The sequence below is a fragment of the Fomitopsis serialis genome, assembly GCF_022376445.1.
Source record: "Fomitopsis serialis strain Sig1Antser10 chromosome Unknown B0H18scaffold_5, whole genome shotgun sequence".
Classification (NCBI taxonomy): Eukaryota; Fungi; Basidiomycota; class Agaricomycetes; order Polyporales; family Fomitopsidaceae; genus Fomitopsis; species Fomitopsis serialis.
In genome coordinates this window covers 174,546-194,014 of record NW_025954965.1, presented here as the reverse complement: position 1 = coordinate 194,014, position 19,469 = coordinate 174,546, and the positions used below count along the sequence as shown (strand labels likewise).

Genomic DNA, 19,469 nt, shown 5'->3' with positions numbered 1-19,469 from the left:
AATCATGAAATAGACAACCAGAGTGACCCTCGCGCCCGTTTAAGCCTCGACCTGCACTACCTGCGTTCCACTCGAGAGCGTACTCGCGGGGGGAATGAAGACCCGCTTCTTGATCCCTCCGTCATCAGGCAGTCTCGTCTTGCCACCGCTAAGCCATCTGTCGACCTCAGCAGCGCACATGCGTCCCTCGCTGTAAATGCCGCCGTCAGACACTGACCATATACATTCATGTATAAATACTCACTTGATACCCCAGACGATTAGAGACTGGCCACGGCGGCAGTCACCGGCGGCGAAGACACCATCGACGCTGGTGTGGTAGCTCTTCTGCGGCGTCTGGATGTTCGACCGTGCGTCCTGCTTGAGCCCAAGAGCCTTGATAGCGTCAGACTCGGGTCCAAGGAAACCGAGTGCGAGGAAGACAAGCTGTGCCGGGAAGAACTTCTCGGAGCCGGGAACCTCCTCCATCTTCCAGCGTCCACCGCTGTCCTTCGTCCACTCGACACGAACAGTGTTAAGTCCCGCGAGCTTGCCCTCGTCATCCACGACGAAGTCCTTGGTGGAGATGCAATATTCACGAGGATCTGCAACCATACAAACATGAGCGAATCGATGCCATATGACAGCACTCGATACGTACCATTGCCAAAGTGAGCCGCGACTTCGGTATGTCCGTAATCGGTACGGAAGACCCTGAATTGCGACGCAGATCATCAGTACCTCTCTATTGTATCGCGGGAGAAGATCACACTCACCTCGGCCACTGCGGCCACGGGTTATCTCTTCCTCTAGCAGCAGGCGGCTTGGGGAGCAGCTCGAAGTTCGTGACCGATTTGGCTCCGTGACGCATCGCAGTGCCAATGCAGTCGTTTCCAGTATCACCGCCACCGATGACGATGACGTCCTTGCCCTTCGCGCTGATATAGTTGCCGTTTTGGAGCTCAGAATCCAGCAGGGACTTCGTGTTCAGCTACAAAAGGCTTGTTAGCGCCACTCAGAAGGGACGAGGATACTGCTAGCGTACCTGCAGGTACTCCATGGCGAAATGAATACCATCGGCTTCACGGTGGGGGATCTTCAAATCACGAGGCCATGTAGCACCGGTGGACATGATGACGGCGTCGTTTTCGGCACGGAGGTCGTTGACATCGATATCCTTGCCAACGTGCGTGTTGGGCACGAACGTCTACGACCGTATCAGTTAACGCAATCTCGCAGTCGTTGATCATGGGATACTCACCACGCCCTCGGCGGCCATAAGATCCAGGCGCCGCTGCACGACCGACTTGTCGAGCTTCATACTGATGCAAAGTTAGAACGCGTCTCTCACTCCAGACAGCGGAAAGCACTCACTTCGGGATGCCGTACATGAGAAGACCACCCATGCGATCATTACGGTCGTACACCGTAACGGTGTGGCCAGCCTTGTTCAATTGGTCTGCGCAAGCTAAACCTGCTGGTCCAGCCCCAATGATAGCAATCTTGCGGCCCGTACGGAACTGAGGGATCTTGGGTTGCATCCACCCCATCTCGAAGCCCTGCACATGCGCATCAGACAAGGACGCAAGAAAAAGGTCCGAAGTAACACACCTTGTCGATGATGGCGCATTCAATGCTCTTAATACCCACCGGCTGTTCATTTATACCCAGCACACATGCCCCCTCGCAAGGCGCAGGGCACACACGACCTGTGAACTCGGGGAAATTGTTCGTCATCAGAAGACGGTTAAGCGCATCTTGCCATTGATTCTTGAAGACGAGGTCGTTCCACTTGGGAATGATATTGGAAATCGGGCAGCCGGTGTCGGACTGGCAGAACGGAACACCGCAATCCATGCAACGCGCGGACTGGTACTTCAGTTCTTCCTCAGTCAGGCGTGTGGAGATCTCCTTCCAGTCCTTGACCCGCTTGCGAGGGGGGCGGTACGTCTCCGTGAGACGCTTGTATTTCATGAATCCGCGTGTCTTGTCCAGCTTATTCAAACGCTGCTTTGTCGTGGCATCGTCCACCAAGGAATCCTCCATATCAAGCATCAGAGGCTCGTGGCGAGCCTTCGAGGATGAACGCATGGGAGTCAAAAGAGGACGCTCCTTCGGGGTGAGGATGTCCTCGAGACCTTCCGAAGCCAGGTCAACCTGGCTCGCGGTCCGCGACGGAATGAGGTCGACCACGCTTTGCCGCATCTTCTCCTCCTTGGCCTTGACAGCCTGCTCCTCGAGTACACGCTTGTAATCCATGGGCATGACGCGGACGAATAGCGGAAGCAAATGATGGAAGTCATGGAGGACACGATCTGCGACCTCAGATCCGGTGTAGTGGCGATGGTCCTCGATCAACCCACGCAGCTGCGCGATCTCACGGGGATCGGTGACCTTTCCGAGTTCCACCATCTCCATGTTAACCTTAGAGGCGAATGTGTGCGCAGTGTCCAGAACGTAGGCAATTCCTCCGCTCATACCGGCGGCGAAGTTCCGTCCGGTACTTCCGAGAACGACCACACGGCCGCCAGTCATGTACTCGCAGCCATGGTCACCGGTTCCCTCTACGACGGCGTTGGCACCGGAGTTTCTGACTGCGAAACGCTCCGCGGCGACTCCACGAATGAACGCCTCACCCGACGTCGCGCCGTACAGACAAACGTTGCCGGCAATGATGTTCTCCTCGGCCTTGAACGTGGACTGCTTCGGAGGGTACAGGATCAGGCGACCACCGGACAAGCCCTTGCCCACGTAGTCGTTTGCGTCACCCTCCAGCTCAATCGTGATACCAGGAGCAAGGAATGCGCCGAGAGACTGTCCGGCAGATCCGCTCATGTTGATGTGGATGGTGTCCCTGGGCAGGCCCTCCTCGCCGTAAAGCTTGGAAACCCGATATGACAACGAAGTGCCAAGTGCGCGGTCGGTGTTCGTGACGTCACACTCGATATGGACAGGCAGGCCCTTCGTAAGAGCGGGCTCGGACTCGTCGATGAACTTGTTGTCGAGGCGGATGTAGAGCTTGTGGTCCTGGGGACGGACACGATACGTGGCCGCACCGCGGCGCATCTGCCACGCAGGCTTGAGGATCGCGGAGAGGTCGAGGTGCGCGGTCTTCGGCGTGCGGAGCTTCTCGTCGACCTTGAGCATGTCCGCGCGACCAACCATCTCGTTGATGGTACGGAAACCAAGCTTCGCCATGTAGGCACGGAGTTCCTCGGCGATGTAATAGAAGAAATTGATGACCTGTTCGGGCTGACCAGCGAACTTCGCGCGCAGCTGAGGGTCCTGGGTGGCGATACCGACTGGGCAAGTGTTCACTGCGATGCACGATTAGTACACAAAGTACACAAGGTGCGGGGCAACCATGGGATCAGAACTTACAGTGACACTTCCTCATCATGATACAGCCCATAGCGATGAGAGGCGTAGTAGCAAAGCCCCACTCCTCGGCACCCAGAAGACATGCGATGGCGATGTCACGGCCCGTCCTGATCTGACCGTCCGTCTGCACAGTGACACGGCCACGAAGGTCGTTCAAGACGAGGGTCTGATGCGTCTCAGCCAAACCAAGCTCCCACGGCAGACCAGCGTGCTTGATACCCGTCCAGCGCGAAGCACCTGTACCACCGTCGTGGCCAGAGATCAGGATGTGGTCTGCCTTCGCCTTCGCGACACCGCTGGCGACGATACCGACGCCGACCTCTGAGACAAGCTTCACGGAGACACGCGCGCGAGGGTTCGAGCACTTCAGGTCGTAGATGAGCTGCTTCAGATCCTCAATGGAGTAGATGTCGTGGTGAGGCGGGGGCGAGATGAGACCGACGCCGGCGGTCGAGTGACGAGTGCGAGCGATGGACGTAGAGACCTTGTGACCAGGCAGCTCACCGCCCTCTCCGGGCTTCGCGCCCTGCGCCATCTTGATCTGCAGCTCGTTCGCGTCGGCCAGGTAGTTCGAGGTGACACCGAAACGACCGGACGCGACCTGCTTGATCGCGGACCGCATCGTATCGCCGTTCGCTAGGACCAGCGAACGCTCCGCGTCCTCCCCACCCTCACCCGTGTTCGACTTGCCGCCGAGACGGTTCATGGCGATGGCGAGCGTCGAGTGCGCTTCCATCGAGATCGAACCGTACGACATCGCGCCGGTGACGAAGCGGCGCACGATCTCGCTCCACGGCTCGACTTGCTCGATGGGGATAGGAGTAGCGTTCTCGTAGCGGAAGTCGAGCAAGCCTCGGAGGTGCACGTGGCGAGTTTGCTGGTTCGCATTGTCCGCGTACGCGTCGTACGCGCGCTGGTTCTTCTCGCGCACAGCGTCCTGGAGGTTCGCGACGCCGGACGGGTCGTTGATGTGCGCCTCGCCGCCGGAGCGCCAGTGGTAGTCGCCAGACTCGGGCATGCCCGGAGGGAGGACGGTGTCGCGCGTCGGCCATCCGCGCTCGTGCATCTCAAACGCGTCCATCGCTAGGAGGTCGAACGTAGCACCCTGGACACGGCTCGCGGTGCCCGTGAAACACGCCTCGATGACCTCGGTGTGCAGGCCGAGCGCCTCGAAGATCTGCGCGCCCTTGTACGACTGCAGCGTGGAGATACCCATCTTGGACATGACCTTGAGGATGCCGCTGTCAACGGAGTGGCGGAAGTTCTCCAGAAGCTCCTCGTAGGTCTTGTTGTCCTTGACCCTGTAGGACGTGGTGAGCAAGGCCCTCATGTACGGAATGGTATCGATACTCACAAGCCCTCACGAACAACCTTGTGGATGCACTCCAACGCCAGCCACGGGCAAATACCGTCGGCACCATAACCCAGGAGAACGCAAAGGTGGTGAACCTCACGCGCCTCACCAGTCTCGACGAGCAGGGCGACCTTAGCGCGCTTCTTCTGCGCGACCAAGTGCTGGTGAACACCGCCGACAGCGATCAAAGCCGACAAGGGAATGCGGTCGATGCCAGTCGCGCGGTCCGAGAGGACGATGACCTTCACGCCCTCCTCGATAGCCTCCATCGCCTCGCTGCAGACGCGCTCGAGCGCGACCCGGTATCCCGGCAGGCCTTGCTCCTTCGGGAAGGTGATGTCGATGACGCGCGACGGCCAGGTCGAGTACGCGTACTTCAGGCTCTTCATCGCGTTCATCTCCTCCATGGTGAGGATGGGGGAGCGGAGGAGGATGCGTTGGCACTGCTGCGGGTTCATCTCGAGCAGGTTGCCCTCGGGCCCGATGTACGCCTCGAGCGACATGACGATGCTCTCGCGGATCGGGTCGATAGGAGGGTTCGTCACCTGAGCGAAGAGCTGGCGGAAGTACTCGTAGATGAGGCGGCATTGCGTGGACATGCATGCGAGCGGCGCGTCGTTGCCCATAGAGCCAAGCGCCTCCTTACCGTCGGTGACCATGGGCAGGAGAAGCATGTTGAGCTGTTCGACGGTGTATCCGAACGCGAGGAGCTTCGGGTCCGTGCTCAGCGAGTACTCGTCGATGACGGGGTCAATGGACTGCGAACGCTTGACGCGCTTGACGATGTTCGGGACATGCAGGACATGCGTCTCGATCCACGAAGCAAAGTTCTGCTTGGCGGCGGTGCTCTGCTTCAACTCCTTGTCGTCGACGATGCGGCCCTCCACAGTGTCGACGAGAAGCATGCGCCCGGGCTTGAGGCGGCCCTTCGAGACGACCTTCTCTGGAGGGATGAAGACGGCGCCCACCTCGGACGCACAAACAATAATGTCCTCGTTCGTCACGACATACCGGCAGGGACGCAAGCCATTCCGGTCGAGGTTGGCACCGCAGTAGCGGCCATCGCTGAACGCGAAGAGCGCAGGACCGTCCCAAGGCTCCTGCAAGCAGGCTGCCCAGTTATAGAAGGCCGCCTTCCCCGGCTCCATCGTGTCGTTCCCCTGCCACGCCTCGGGGATCAACATCATCACGGATTCTGGGAGCGTCAAGACGCCGTTGACAACCAGTAGCTCGAGAACGTTATCAAACGCCGCGGAGTCAGATCCGCCGGACTCGATGATCGGGTAAAGCAGATCGAGCTGGTCGCCGAAGTGGGAAGAAGATAGAACACCCTCGCGTGCGCGCATCCAGTTCTTGTTGCCACGGATGGTGTTAATCTCACCTAACGAGGGAATGTTCAACGCCAGACCAGGTAGATCCGCAGGAGAATCTTACCATTATGGGCAGCCCATCTCATGGGTTGCGCGCGGTCCCAGCTGGGGAATGTGTTGGTAGAGAAACGGGAGTGTACGAGCGCGAAATGAGAGCTGTAGAGCACATGGTTCAGGTCATGGTAGTAGTTGTAGACTTGCGGCGGGGAGAGCTGGCCCTTGTAAACGATGTTCTTGCTCGAGAGGGAGCAGACGTAGAAGCCTTTCGAGAGTGTGCTTCACAGCGCTTCAGCTTCGACATGGGATAAGAGGGGAAAGACAACTCACATGCTATGGGTAGCGTGCTTACGGAGGACGTAGAGTTGACGCTCGAAGTGGGTAGCATCGAATGCGCTGCCGCGAGGGGTGTTGCCGTCTCCGTAGTGGGATCGAAGCACAACGAAGGGCTGCATGATGGTAGGTTCCTTACTGGCAGCAGCAGGACCCAAGATCGTCCCGTCAGTAGGCACCTCCCTCCATCCCAGAACGCGCAGGCCCAGATCCCCTGCGATCTTGGAGAACACGGCCTGCTGCTTCTGCATGCCGACAGGGTCGTTCGCCCTGAAGAAGACATTTCCGACGGCATACTGCCCAGCGTCGGGCAGCTCGGCGCCGATGTCTCGCTCGGCCTCACGCTTGAAGAAGAGGTGAGGAATACCTGTCATGACACCAGCACCATCGCCATCACGGCTGTCTGCGCCTGTCGCCCCGCGGTGGGTCATGGCGCAGAGAAGCTGTCGCGCGTCCGAGACGATTTTGTGGCTCTGTTCGCCCTTGATTTGACAGATGAAGCCGACACCACAGGCATCCTTCTCGTACTGATTTTCGTATAGACCCTGGCTGGCGGGGAGGGCGCCGTCCCAGGAGGTGGGGTCGCGCTCTACGGTGTTGAAACCATTTTGAGTGTCGTCGTCGGACACGGGTAGGGGGTGATCCAGGAGTGCAGAGGGGGTATGAGAATGCGCGATGGCCATAGAACGGCTCTGTAGACGGCAGCGGGCAGGAAGTGCTGGGATGCGAGTGTTCCTGCTGGGGAGATGGCGGCGGGAGGAGCTGTGGGTCTGAATTTCTATGCGAGTCTGGCGGACGGATGGAGTCACTTGGAGAACGTTCACGCCCGGCGACCCGAAGGAATCCGAGTGAGCCAGGAGAAAGCCAATATTTCTCTTCCGGAAAACCGATCGCCACACCGCTCCCGGCCCCTAGGCGCCCGCTCCCCGCCTTGGCCGGCCAATCACGGCGCCCGCTCTTGTCATGCCCCGCGCCCGCCACGCCCCGCGGCCATCCGCCGGAAGCCAGCCCCCGCCGCCTCGCTGCGCCCGCCTGCACACTCAGCGCAGTGCCTGCACCAGCCAGGGGAGGCCTGCGGAGATCGCCCGTCGCATAGGATCCGTCGATCACAAATGACAATTATCTTGGTTCATTTCTTATCGCACGATGCAAGGCACTCCGAGCGCACTCCGTCGATCAATGGGGAACAACTGAACACCCGCTCGTGCTGCGGGCGCGGGAACGGGATCACCGAAATCCATTGTATTCAAATTCGAACGTGCACACAACTGGCAAAGGCGTTAAAGCGTAGGTGTGTGCCGACAGCCATGGCGACTCGGAGACCCATAGCACCTCTCAACCTACACGCTTCCCTGCCACACATACAAAAGATGATCGGGTCTCGAGAAGCTCGACGCACCTGCCGATGCCAATCTAGGTTCTCCAGACTGCACCTGGCCTCGAAGCAGCGGCGCGCCCGCTCTGAATACCGCCACGCTATGTTCGTGCGCCCGTCAGGGGCGGGGGGAAGAGGGCTCGAAGGCCAATCTCAGCAAACACCGTTGTGGGATCCGCAAGAAACTCTATGCACCTCTATCGGGTCCTGCGGGTCTTCACTGTTATCCCGCGACGTAAGTGGTCCCCCAATGTTCACCGCGCGGTAACAGTAGCTGAGATGCGCGGGCCAGTCCACCAGTCGAAGCCCTGCAACTTTGAGCATGAACGATCCGGTTCATAGATGAACATCGCCGCGGGGCGAAGACTCCACGGGAACACCTCCTGACGCATCGATGCTCGCAGTCTGAACGGATCTGAGCAGTCAGAAGAGTGGTGCTCCAGCAAGCTGGTGCTGAACGTAGATTTACGAAATGTCACCCACGCAGCCCGCTTTTGTATCGCACACTGGCCGCAAACTCGGCAGACCGCTCAGAGTCAACGGTGGCTACTGCTGCTCAGGCCGACACGTGCGTTATCACTGAGCCCGCACTTCGTTCACCGCGCCAAGGCGGGTCCAGTTGGCGCCGATGTCGTGTAAGTAGTCCAATCGACCCCGGACTGACTAGAGATCGCCATCAAGACCTTAGACTGCTTCTAGCGCGGAGCAAGATCCTCACCTCCTCGCTTCGTCACGCTTGACGTCCACCAGGTCGAACACCATTTCGGTGGGGCAGTCCTCGATCCGATGAGCGGTTAGCAGAATGAATGTGAGCCTGGACTCCGGGGAATGCGCGTCCAAGATGCAACGGCTCATGCCGTAGAATCCATTGACTGCCGGAGCGTGGCCCTCGAGAACGGCACTGCCCTACTTACTAGAATGCACGGACCCGCTGCAGGACACAGCAAGTCACGGATGCTGTAACACCGCTGCACGCCAGGTACAGCGCTGGCCTCTGCGAAGCGTTCCGACACGTACACGAGGTACAAAAATTTTCGACGGAAGACCTAGCCAGCGCCGTCGTGTAAAGCGCAACATATTGTCGCTATATCCCACAACGGTCAGCGTGTGGCGGACAGGACACGCAATTGCAAACCTTTATGGTGCCCATTGTACTGGCGAACAGTCTCGCCAGAGGCCATTTCCCACAGACGCGCTGTGTGATCTGATGACGCTGGAGAGGGAGACGGACTTAGCGGCCATTGGCAACTTCCGTACGTAACGGCCTATAGCTGACCTGTAACGAGGTACGCTGAGTCCGCACTGAACGCACAGTCCCAGACCCATCGTTGATGTCCCTGAAGAACCTTCTCAAGCCTGAATTCATATGACGGTGTCAGGGACCATATCTTGACTGTCGTATCCGCTGAACACGTGGCCAAGTATCTGCGTAGTGAAGGTATTGAGAGGATACGTCAAGGAGCTATTCCATTTGCTTACTTCACGTCAGGGCTCAGAAGACACCTTGTCAAGTATTTGTTATGCGCCTGGAACTTTGTGACAGCTTGAAACCGAGGCAGTTCTGAACGTTCCTCATTAATCTTCCAAACGTAACACTTGCCCTGTCTGGATGTTCAGTCCCGCCCGTTACACCGCAAATTATCCATAGATTCAACACGCCTTGTAATTTCCCGCAACGAGGCAGGATCCATCCGACGCAAGGCTGATAGAACGCATAGGGGTATCACCAGCTGGGGTCTAGACGAATATCGTATCGAGCGTCAACATTGACACGATGGAACATCAATGAGAAAATGTACCAGTTCGTGGGTACAGATGTTCTCCGAGAGGTCCCATTGTTTGATTCGTCCGGCCTGGTCACACGAAATGAGTTCTCCCTGGTTTGGATGGACCACTACGTCGTTGACTGTGAATTGTGAGCGTTGCGAAGGGATCGGCACACGGGAACTAAGAATTACCAGGCGCCTCGTTGTCGTAGTTCCTGTGGAGATGGGCACTCCTGAGGCGGCCCGGTCAGTCAGGAGAACGATACAAAGACCTCCAAATATACCGAAGATCCCAGATCTTGATTGTTCCGTCTTCACTTCCAGTAACCAGCCACTTGCCTTCACTGTGGAAAGACACCGAAGTAATATTCATGGTGTGTCCTTCAAAGGTGATGAGCTGGACAGGTTCAGCTCTACTAGACTGATTCTTAATTGACAATGATAAACCTACGGGGGTGGAAGACGTGCTGGATACCTCGTAGATGTTGATCTTCTTATGAATCGCTGCGGCCAGCAGACGCTTACTGAGAGCCCGCTCACGAGTGAGATCTCGTAGCGAGGGACGAAGCGGACTCACTCCGGAGATATTGCTAAACGATTCACTTGCTGTTGGAGTCCAAGAAGGGTTCATCAGCTCACTTCATGGGAACACACAAGCGTCGTCCTCACTCCTGACTCCTCTTTCCGCGCGATCGTTCTGGAGCAAATACCACTCCAGGCTTCCCAGAATCGTATATCATGATCGTACGAGCCCGTTGCTAAGATCACAGACATGTCATGACGAGGGGGTGCTGCTGTTCTGGATGTAGTTGAAGGCATGGTGGGTGTGTGCAACCTGCTTCCAGGCCACACATTTCGGGACGCGCGGGGATACAATTACATAAGCACTGCAGTGACGCGCACGACAGGACAACTTCCATACTCAGCGTGCCTGGGAGATTACCGACAGTGCGACTGAATCAACCTCTCGGAGATGCTACCCGCTTGAATTGCAACTGTTCGATATGGTCGCTTCAGCTGGCCCGTATTGACTGTCTACCGCGACTTCTGGCAACCTCCGGTCTTAGGCTACGGTAACTTACAAGTCTTCTCGCGCAGCGTAGCCTGACTCGGAGTGAGCGTCATGCGATCCTCAACTTAGCACTCGCTGGTGAACGCTGAGCTATGCTACGGCGCAGTCAAGGTGAGTGTTCCAGTGACATTTGAGTTGTCTGACTCACTGGCACTGAGACCTAGGCCCTGCGGTCTGTCGCATGGCCGATTTCAGCACGGTCGATCCTACAGCCTGCTTTAAATTTACGTACAATACGCAGCTCGTGGAGACGCTTCTATGATTCTTGCCAGCTTTGTCCTCTTCATATCGAAATTCTCCCGCGAAGCTGCCCTCTGTGTAGTCTCCCTATATGAGCCGTCAGACTTTGGCTCACTAATCTCTCCATGTAGCCTAGGGTCCTGGGCTGGTCCTTCTGTTCCTTCTCGGAGGATCGCTTCTTGAAGGCAGACCTTAGCGCCGACGATCATCTATTGCAATGCCCGGTTCATTCACCCGGCTGGACCTCCTTTTCCTCAACACGCTGCATCATGACGAGATCAAAAAGTCGGCGTATCCATCTTGACATTTCTCCAGCTGGTATCGAATGAGCTGACCTGTGTTCTCTCATGCGCCCCTTCTTTTCATTACTTACTCCTAAGTGCCGGTGAGCGAACTGACGGCTGCTCTAGCCCCCTCTCCCCCTAATGATCGAAGGTGTATAAGAGGAACATCTGCTGCCCCGGCTAGTGCCCGGCAAGAGAGAGTCTCACCCGACCAGCCCTTGCGATGGACAACATACAGGTACGCATGTCCAAAGTGTTCATGTGGCTGGCATTAATCTTGGACTCTAGGCGGGCAGCCGTGTTACATTCTACGAGGGTAACAAGGCATTACATGGCACGGTGCAAGCCATCGAGACTGTCGAGGTGGGCTCACAATTGTCAATCCCCCCTCTCGTGTCTAACGGGACACAGGCTATGCAGGTTGCTGTCATCAAAGTCGACGGCACCGACAACACCATCAAAATTCCGTAAGTACCAGTGTTTAAAGTGGATTGATGCGCTTGCCTCCTCATGCCCTCTCCCAGAATCAACGTATTGACACGCATCGGTTGAGTATCATACTCAAAGCTCACGGACTAGACTAGCACATCGGACAGCGTCATACTGTGGGACTCTAGCGATAGGTTGTAGCCATTTCGTCGTCCATCCCTCTTCCATAGACTATCAGCTTCTCCCGGCTCTAGATGTATCGATTGGAACGTTGGCTACTGACTTGTAATGCATGGACTTCTTCGAGCAGCGTAGGGCTTCGCTATTGATGTCAGTGTGAAGAAGACAGCCTCCCAGCCTTGTGTCATGCGGCATTCGCTACCCCATTCCCAACATCGAAGGTACATGTGGCATGACCATGCGCTTGCAAGTGGTCTGGACTGCGTCGACACCTAACGCGTTTGGGTTTGGGTAGAGGGCTACAATGTAATGAGTATGTCATTATCGACTGAAGTGAAGTGGCCATAGACGCCGCTCTATCAACCAATCGTTCCCTGAAAGTCGGACATGCGCATCAGCTATTGGTCTCATTATCATACGTACGTCACTGGCGGCCGACCTTCGGGAACCTCATACCCAACTTGTCCCGATCCGAGGACATGTCTAGATAATCGGCGGGCGATTAGAGGAACACTGATCTAGTCCGGGGCTCCTCAAACATTGCATGCTAGAAGCCGGCGGGACCGTAATGAACCACAGTGAAAACTGGCGAACAATTTCGGCGTCGCATCTGCTTTCCTCGGGTGGAAGTGCAGAGGATGTCTGTGTGCGTTAGCTTCGGCCATTTGAAGCGTCGTCAGCTGTTTCAGTGTAAGGGGGACAGGGGCAACGGTCGTTTCAAGCCGTTGAATTGGCAGTGGTCGCCGAGGCAAGGTCAAGTTGACGAACTGTTGAAAGAGCCGATATAGGGTCTCACGCCACGTGGTACAAGCCGGCCCAGGCAGATCGAGATCGGCACTCGAGATCTCAGGCTCTTCCGCGCTTGAGTTGGCTCACTGACGGCTTGCTCTATGTAACATGTCTTATTTTATAGGTTGCGTCAAAATTTCTGTACGACCGAGTATATTGTGGGGCAAATTCTTCAAGCTCTCTACGCCATGATCAGCTTCCGCCCTTGTGGGCCCGGGGTTCGTTGCCCCACCGTGAGACAGATTTGTGATCGTAGTGCAGTGAAGGTGAGCGGCAACATAAGTATTCGCTTACGTTATCATCTCTTGAGCTCACGGTATGAACTCGCGGCAACGGCGGATCGGAAGACATCGCCTTGAAGCTGCAGCCCCGGAACTTGGGTATACTGTATTCGCTTTCTGTCGCATGCATCCGAGAGACATGACCTCGGTCGCGTGCGCGGAACCATCGCATCTACCGGCCGTGAGACCATTTACCTACGCGATGCATTCTGCTCTGCTGAGAAACCATATAGCTGCTGACCGAGTGGTCTAGTAAAAAACACAGGGCCGTTACACCGAATGGGGTCTTATCGCACCGATCGTCTTCGACAGTGCGTTCGGGACCATACGCGCCTACTACTCCGGTCACTCCTTGCAGCCCGACATTGTCGCTGTGAGTCATTAGCAGATTCCCACCGTCAACCCACGCTTGACACCAAGCCGCGAGGTACACTGTTGCTACGGCAGCCACGACCTCGGCTAACTTGAGGGAACTTCTGCATGCCACCTGGGATTCATTAAGTTGGCACAGTTGCTTCCACCAGAATCGTTGACCGTTGCCACGAGAAGCCTCGATCGTCACGGAATTTGCGTCCCCATGCTCATGGCATTACGGATACTAGGGCAGTCGTGCCATCAGCATATGGAGGTACTTACTCAGAGTCGCTAAAATTATGCTGTGGCGTGCGGACTGACACCACCTCCTTGCAGGAATGAATGAGGGCACGGGCGTCGTGGCTGGATTGTCCAATACAATCGCTGGGTGTTTGAAATGCCATCTGATATGTCAAGACATCGAATATCAGTCATGCACATAAGATCCTTGGCCTCACGCATGTAGCACGTTTGAGTAAATTCAACAGAAGCTCATAGCATGAGGCGGTGAGTGCTGATACTTGAGGTATATACGGCATTATTTCATGGAGCGTGTCTGTAGAGAACCACATGCCGACGAATCTGGAACTGTAGCGTCGCGCCTAGTGCCTTCGAGTACGAGAGCGAGCATCCTGTGGTACGTGTAGATTTCGGTGGTAGAAAATGAGGAGGTCACGATGCTCCTGCCAGTAGCACGGCAATATATACGCAGACGCCTTACGTGAATTAGCAACGCACGCAAATCGCAACGGCCAGGTTAGCCTACAATTATTGAAGCATTATGTCTTTCTGTGTTGACTCATTACTGTGCCTCGCTAGCTATTCAATTTACTCATGAATCGAATGCTGTGGAACATACAAAAAAAACTGGAAAGCCCTCCGCAATCTATATGATGTACGATGCGGGGACATACGGTATCACTGTCACGGTGTCTCGGCGTGTGCTCCATCCTTCTGCAGTGTCCCTTGATGCTCGGCACGCACCAACCACTAAAATATCATATCGGTTTTCCGTGTTCCTTCGTACGGTGCTACTCCTCGCTGTATGTCTCTTAGCAGATATCGTTTCTCCGATTTGCAGGTATTGATTCCGATGTGCCGTGGACCTCTCATGATGGTCTTTATGAGTGAGAGGAAACGGGAGAGAATGATTGGTCTGTGCCGCTCAGCTGAGCCTGAGTGCGCCAGTAGAGACTAACTCGCATCCGAGTAAATAGTCCGAGACATACTCGTTGTCCACGCAGTTGTGTTACACTAGGTTACACAGAGTGGCGTCCGGCGATCTCGGGGCGCGGAATATGCCGAGATCGTGATCTGACTGTCACCGCCTGCCCATCGGCACCGAGCCACCGACGCGCCGTGCAAGCTGTCTCACGCCCGGCGGTGGCAAGCACTACTTTGACCTGTCTACGCTCTCGCAAATGCATGTCCTCGATTTCCCAAGACGGTCTTCAGGAGCAGGCGAACTCCTTCTACGCGGCACTCGCTCGCACAGCGACCCGTAGCCTTGCCTTGTACTTCTCGCGACCTGTACGCCTCTTTCGTCCAGCGAAAGGTAGATGTCACCAGCCCATTGGCCTTATTGCGGACGATGCTCACGCAGTGTCGCCTAGTCAATGGATGGCAGACCCTCAAGAACCTAGCGCTGCATCATGGGAAATCACTCTCGCCTCAGTATCTGTCGTGGTTGATCAAGCAGGAGGGGGTGCGGAATTCAGTACGTTCAATCGTGCTGGGATGCTAACACACCTTCGCAGTTTATGGTGATACCAAAACACTTCATCCCTCCTATGCTCGTCAATGGGGCCCTCGGCTATGTGCTATGGTCCACGTATTCTGAAGTCTCTGAACTTCTCGATCCCCATCTCTCAGACTGCCCGATCACAGTGGCTGCAATATCTGGGGCTGCTGCTGGCGGAATGCAAGCCATCGTTGCAGCGCCTGCCGAGAATGTTCGTCTTGCAATCGAAGGGGGCTCTTCATCGGCTTCAGGGTGGTCTCACGCGTGGAAGGAGGTTTTTCGTGGTACTAGAGCCGCTGCGACACGGTCTCGACTGGAAGAGGTGCACGAGGCAAGACAAGTCCGTGATTGGATGAAGGATGTCGGAGAAATGGCCGGGCGTGGATGGGACGGATGGGCCTGGGGTTGCGCTAAGGACATATGTGGTACGGCAACCTTTTTTGTGCTGTATCCCCTACTCAAACCTCTATGCGGCGTCAGGCTTTGCCCTCTTCTTCTCCATATTTGAGGTAACAAGACGTGCTGCAATTAAAGCGAAGGCGGCTACATACCGTTTGACACAAACGTCGGAGGTGCGACAGAGTACGAGTGAGCCTCTGCGTAGGCATGCTCCGAGGACTGCTCACGCTGTCACCCTCGTGACTGGCGGAGCATTTGCTGGATTGGCATATGAAGTGGCTTGCAGACCATGGGACGTGGCCAGAAAAGTGGTGCACATAGATAGGGTGGCTTCACCGTCGCCAAAGCATTCCGCTGTAGAAATTGTACTACAGAGACTTCGACAGGACGGGCCACTCTCATTCTTTCGCGACCCGTACTATGTCCCACCTCATGAGGATACATCCCTCACACCTCTTCGTCGTCGGCTGTACTCTGCTTCTCGTACCCTAGCTCGTGTTGGGCCGTGGGGTGTAGGTTTCCTTGCATGGGAAGCATTTGGGCCTGGTATTTCATAGTCACCAACATATATTCCAGTTTTGAGCAGAATCGTACACAATAAGGCGAGACGTGGTGATACCGGTATCAAACATCGGTCGCAGAACTGTTGGAAGGCTACGATAGCTAGCCACGAAGGTCGAGAAGGGACCGGGGCATTTAATAGGGCCGCTTCATTGGCGACCAGGTTCCCCCGACGTCAAGATTGAAGCTTGACCATGATGGAAATCAACTAACTTAAGAATCAAAAGCGCTTCAAAGCTGTACTGGCACTCACCCGCCATAACAACAAAGTTCGGCCACACGTTGGAAAACCCGCACCTATGTACGAATGTTCTGGACCTGGCCGTCGCTTCTCCCGCTTGCAGTGTATCCGGGTGGACGTCACTCTCTAAGATTGGTGGACGGCAAGATCCTGGTGTTTGGCCCGTTGGATGTATACAAATCTAGAGCCGTCCGCATTGCAAATCAATCCCGCGGAAGACGGGGAAGGGTTTGTTCCAAGCACTGGCAATGAGCGCTGAGCGCTGAGCACGAGCACGGGGAAACGGTGTCAATGGCACGCATTAAGTCAAACAGCCCGCCCACAGAAGTCGCCTTTGAGTCTCTGATCGGTCGTGCTGGTGCAGACGTCGAAGCAAAGATTGACTCCGCTTCGCTGTCGTTCCAGTCTGCGAGCTAGCCCATCATAGTCAACACATCGCCGGTAAAAGAATATGCGCGCATGAGCCGTGCCCTCTGCTTCACTGACGGGTCACACGTACGAACCTTGTTTACACCTGAAGAAGAAAGAAGGCTACCCGCTGATTGGCCACCACATTGTGGGGGATGGCTTGAGTCCCGGAACACAGACGTTGGGATGGCTGCTGCCGTAGGCCGAGGCCAAACTCCGGGATCCGTGATGATCTGGCCATCAACTATTGTGCGGCGCACCCGGACCCCGGTCAGGATGACTCGGACAGGAGAGCCATGGTGATCGCATCCAAAGATAAGTCGGTCCTAGCGAAAAATCATCGTTGAGGCAGTCAGCAACGTCAACCTTGAGACCGTGCTTTTGTAGCTTACTAGTGACCGTCACGGTGACATGGGACGAAGTGCGGTGAACCCAAATGAATGAACTACTACCGGTTAGACGTGAGTAGCGCTGTGTGTCTGTAACAGTACTTTAACTGTAAATCAGTACCGATGCAAATGAGATGTGTGCTAAGGCCAGCTGACCACCGCTGTTGCGGAGTGCGCCGTCACTTGCAAGGCGACGGACTGAGAACAAGCCACTTTCATCTACCTCCATATAAGGATATAGGATCTGGCGGAGTTTGAGCTGAGGGTCTACCATCAAAATGTGCGCCACAGTGGCTGTAATCAGTGGAATCAATTTTGTACACATGCATGTCCTCCCGCGTCGACTACTACTTCCCATACAACATGAGGCACCTGCTACTACCATCCGCTGAGCACTGGAGAACGGGACTCAGGCGCTTGGCTAAGAGACGTTCGAATTCATGAAGTGATAGGACAACTTGAACGCTGCTCAATAGCTTTGCGACGACAGATGGCCCTTCAAGTTTATGACAGCATATCCATCCGGCGCAACATATGCTGATTGAAACACGGGCCCTCCGAGGTTTCAAGGCAGTAAGTCCAGGTATTCTCGCGCACTTGACCATGACATGGAGCGAATTTTCGGTTTCCCATCCCAAGTTGCCAGTTATAGTCAGTCGCTTGATCTCCCTCGGTGTGTACACTGGCATTCCACTGACGCTGATGCGATGCGCTAGGTCTCATCTTCCTGGAAAGCCATGACATGCATTGGTGCCGACTCGATTCCGAATTCCGCGAAGCTCTGCGTTTACCCTATATTTTGAGTCAGCATCTCCGCCTGCCCGAGTGGCTCCAGTTCCCGTTCTAAAGCAGCTTCTATGCCCAGCTATCCCCGACAATACGGCGGGTCTGTGTCTGGAGAGATTTCTCCGCTCATCGCCGCTGTGATGCCATGTGTCGTCCGATACGAGCACAGACGATCATGTATTCGTTGGCAATGCAGCGAAGATTAATACGTGGTGCCGAGATGCATGGCCTGTCGCGGTCCGTCCGGTCAGCGGAGGATAATGGTCAGTCCATCACTAGACGGAGCTACTGACCTGTAATCTGTTCACTCCGTATGACGCTGAAGGCGGATACAAAGGGTCTCTCCCAGCGGCGATCCGACAGAAGCTGAGCGGACTCATTTCATGCAAACACTATACGACAGGCGCGTTGACAATATCCACTCAGGGTTGAGCTTCCTTGGGAATGTTGGTGCAACGCAGCTACTGGCCTTCGAACTTCCGGGGATCACCAACTTGTCCGGCTACCAATATTCATGAAGGATGTCGCCGTTATTCTGTTCGGCTGGCGAGACTTCCATTCGGCAGAACTGGACGTGACGTCTCGAACATGTACACAATGTCCGGATAACAGCAGAGAATTGTCGGAGACGCGCAAAGTTATTCGACCTCGCGTCCTTTATGGGTATGTTTGTACTGGTCGGACATGGGCAGAAGACGTGACGATACGCAGCACAGCATTCGTTCACCGCGCGACAGCTGTTCAGACACCATGATATTGTGTGAACATGTCATGTAATATTTCCTCCTTCTTCTCGCCTCACGATGCCAGAACGGACGTATGTACGTAGGCGGGTGTCGCCACTCAAAAGCCGCGCTTGTCCGTGGCAATGTAGACACTCGGCATGCACAAACATAGGGAGTAGTTCCACGATCCAGGGTGTGGTTCTCCCGTAACACCATGCGCATTGCACGGCTGACCTTCCCTGTCCGCGTAGCTCCACAGCATCTCTGCTCAATAAGCCAACCGCTCTTACAATCTCGTCGTCAACGATACTACCGACAGATGGGTAGGAATACACGCTTCCTTCGTATCAGCTTCAGCGCCTCGCCTTACACGTACAACGGTGAAGTCCGCAGTCGTCCTTGTGTACGATTTGCTGACAATCACCCTGCGAACATTTGCAGGCCCTTGCCGCATGTAGTCATCTGACCTGCACTTCCCCTCTTCCCAGCGCCACGACTTCGACGCGGACGCTAACCACGCTTCTCGCTTAATCAGTGGTGGTGTTCTCAATGCGCCTAGGCTAGTAACTCGATCCCTGGTTGATGATGTCCTAACCCGATCACACTGTGCACCGTCTATAACGGGCGCGTCCAACCTATAAACCCGTTGTAGGGCATTCGACCTCAAATCTGGAATCTGGGCCGTGAGATGCTTCACGCTTGTGACAAGTATTCCGCCGGCTACTTGAGGAAGACCATGTACCTGACATGCTTTCTGCAGGCGTCTCATACAGAGATTAATGAAGCGGAAGAACATTAACGTCCGCGCCATGCCCGCCGGTCGTGAATTGACCAAATGGAGTCTGACTAGAAAGGCAAGGTTGCATGATGGTGCGACTCGCCGCCAAATGTACTTTCGCTATAACAGAATGCCCTCTTTACACTCGTGGCCACGGTACTGACGCAACCTGCATTTGCAGATCCAGATGGCTGTGAACAACAACCGCCGTAAGGGTGTTCTAAGCGTAACTTAGCCCTCTTCTCGGTCATCAACTA

General features: G+C 55.5%; 4 protein-coding genes across 4 annotated transcripts; 2 read left to right on the top strand and 2 right to left on the bottom strand.

Moving 5' to 3' along the window:
- Window positions 1–39: 39 nt before the first annotated feature.
- On the bottom strand, window positions 40–7,097 carry B0H18DRAFT_1114560 (NADPH-dependent glutamate synthase; the record flags this gene model as incomplete). Its single annotated transcript, XM_048033134.1, has 12 exons — window positions 40–190; window positions 245–584; window positions 641–693; window positions 756–970; window positions 1,025–1,186; window positions 1,241–1,301; window positions 1,354–1,538; window positions 1,591–3,296; window positions 3,361–4,661; window positions 4,715–6,095; window positions 6,149–6,360; window positions 6,412–7,097. The coding sequence occupies 12 exons, from the start codon at window positions 7,095–7,097 to the stop codon at window positions 40–42; spliced, it is 6,453 nt and encodes a 2,150-aa protein (XP_047898544.1).
- Window positions 7,098–8,835: 1,738 nt separating this feature from the next.
- On the bottom strand, window positions 8,836–10,329 carry B0H18DRAFT_869278 (WD40 repeat-like protein; the record flags this gene model as incomplete). Its single annotated transcript, XM_048040000.1, has 11 exons — window positions 8,836–8,873; window positions 8,925–9,002; window positions 9,066–9,214; window positions 9,269–9,394; window positions 9,447–9,526; window positions 9,589–9,695; window positions 9,748–9,788; window positions 9,828–9,952; window positions 10,007–10,079; window positions 10,133–10,161; window positions 10,225–10,329. The coding sequence occupies 11 exons, from the start codon at window positions 10,327–10,329 to the stop codon at window positions 8,836–8,838; spliced, it is 951 nt and encodes a 316-aa protein (XP_047898543.1).
- A 712-nt stretch (window positions 10,330–11,041) lies between these two features.
- B0H18DRAFT_977715 (uncharacterized protein) lies at window positions 11,042–11,916 on the top strand. Its single transcript, XM_048044274.1, has 4 exons — window positions 11,042–11,389; window positions 11,440–11,514; window positions 11,563–11,618; window positions 11,676–11,916. The coding sequence occupies exons 1-4, from the start codon at window positions 11,375–11,377 to the stop codon at window positions 11,701–11,703; spliced, it is 174 nt and encodes a 57-aa protein (XP_047898542.1). The 5' UTR covers window positions 11,042–11,374; the 3' UTR covers window positions 11,704–11,916.
- A 2,600-nt stretch (window positions 11,917–14,516) lies between these two features.
- B0H18DRAFT_977706 (uncharacterized protein) lies at window positions 14,517–15,940 on the top strand. The gene is made up of 4 exons (XM_048044273.1): window positions 14,517–14,739; window positions 14,798–14,889; window positions 14,942–15,350; window positions 15,406–15,940. The coding sequence occupies exons 1-4, from the start codon at window positions 14,610–14,612 to the stop codon at window positions 15,879–15,881; spliced, it is 1,107 nt and encodes a 368-aa protein (XP_047898541.1). The 5' UTR covers window positions 14,517–14,609; the 3' UTR covers window positions 15,882–15,940.
- Window positions 15,941–19,469: the final 3,529 nt, after the last annotated feature.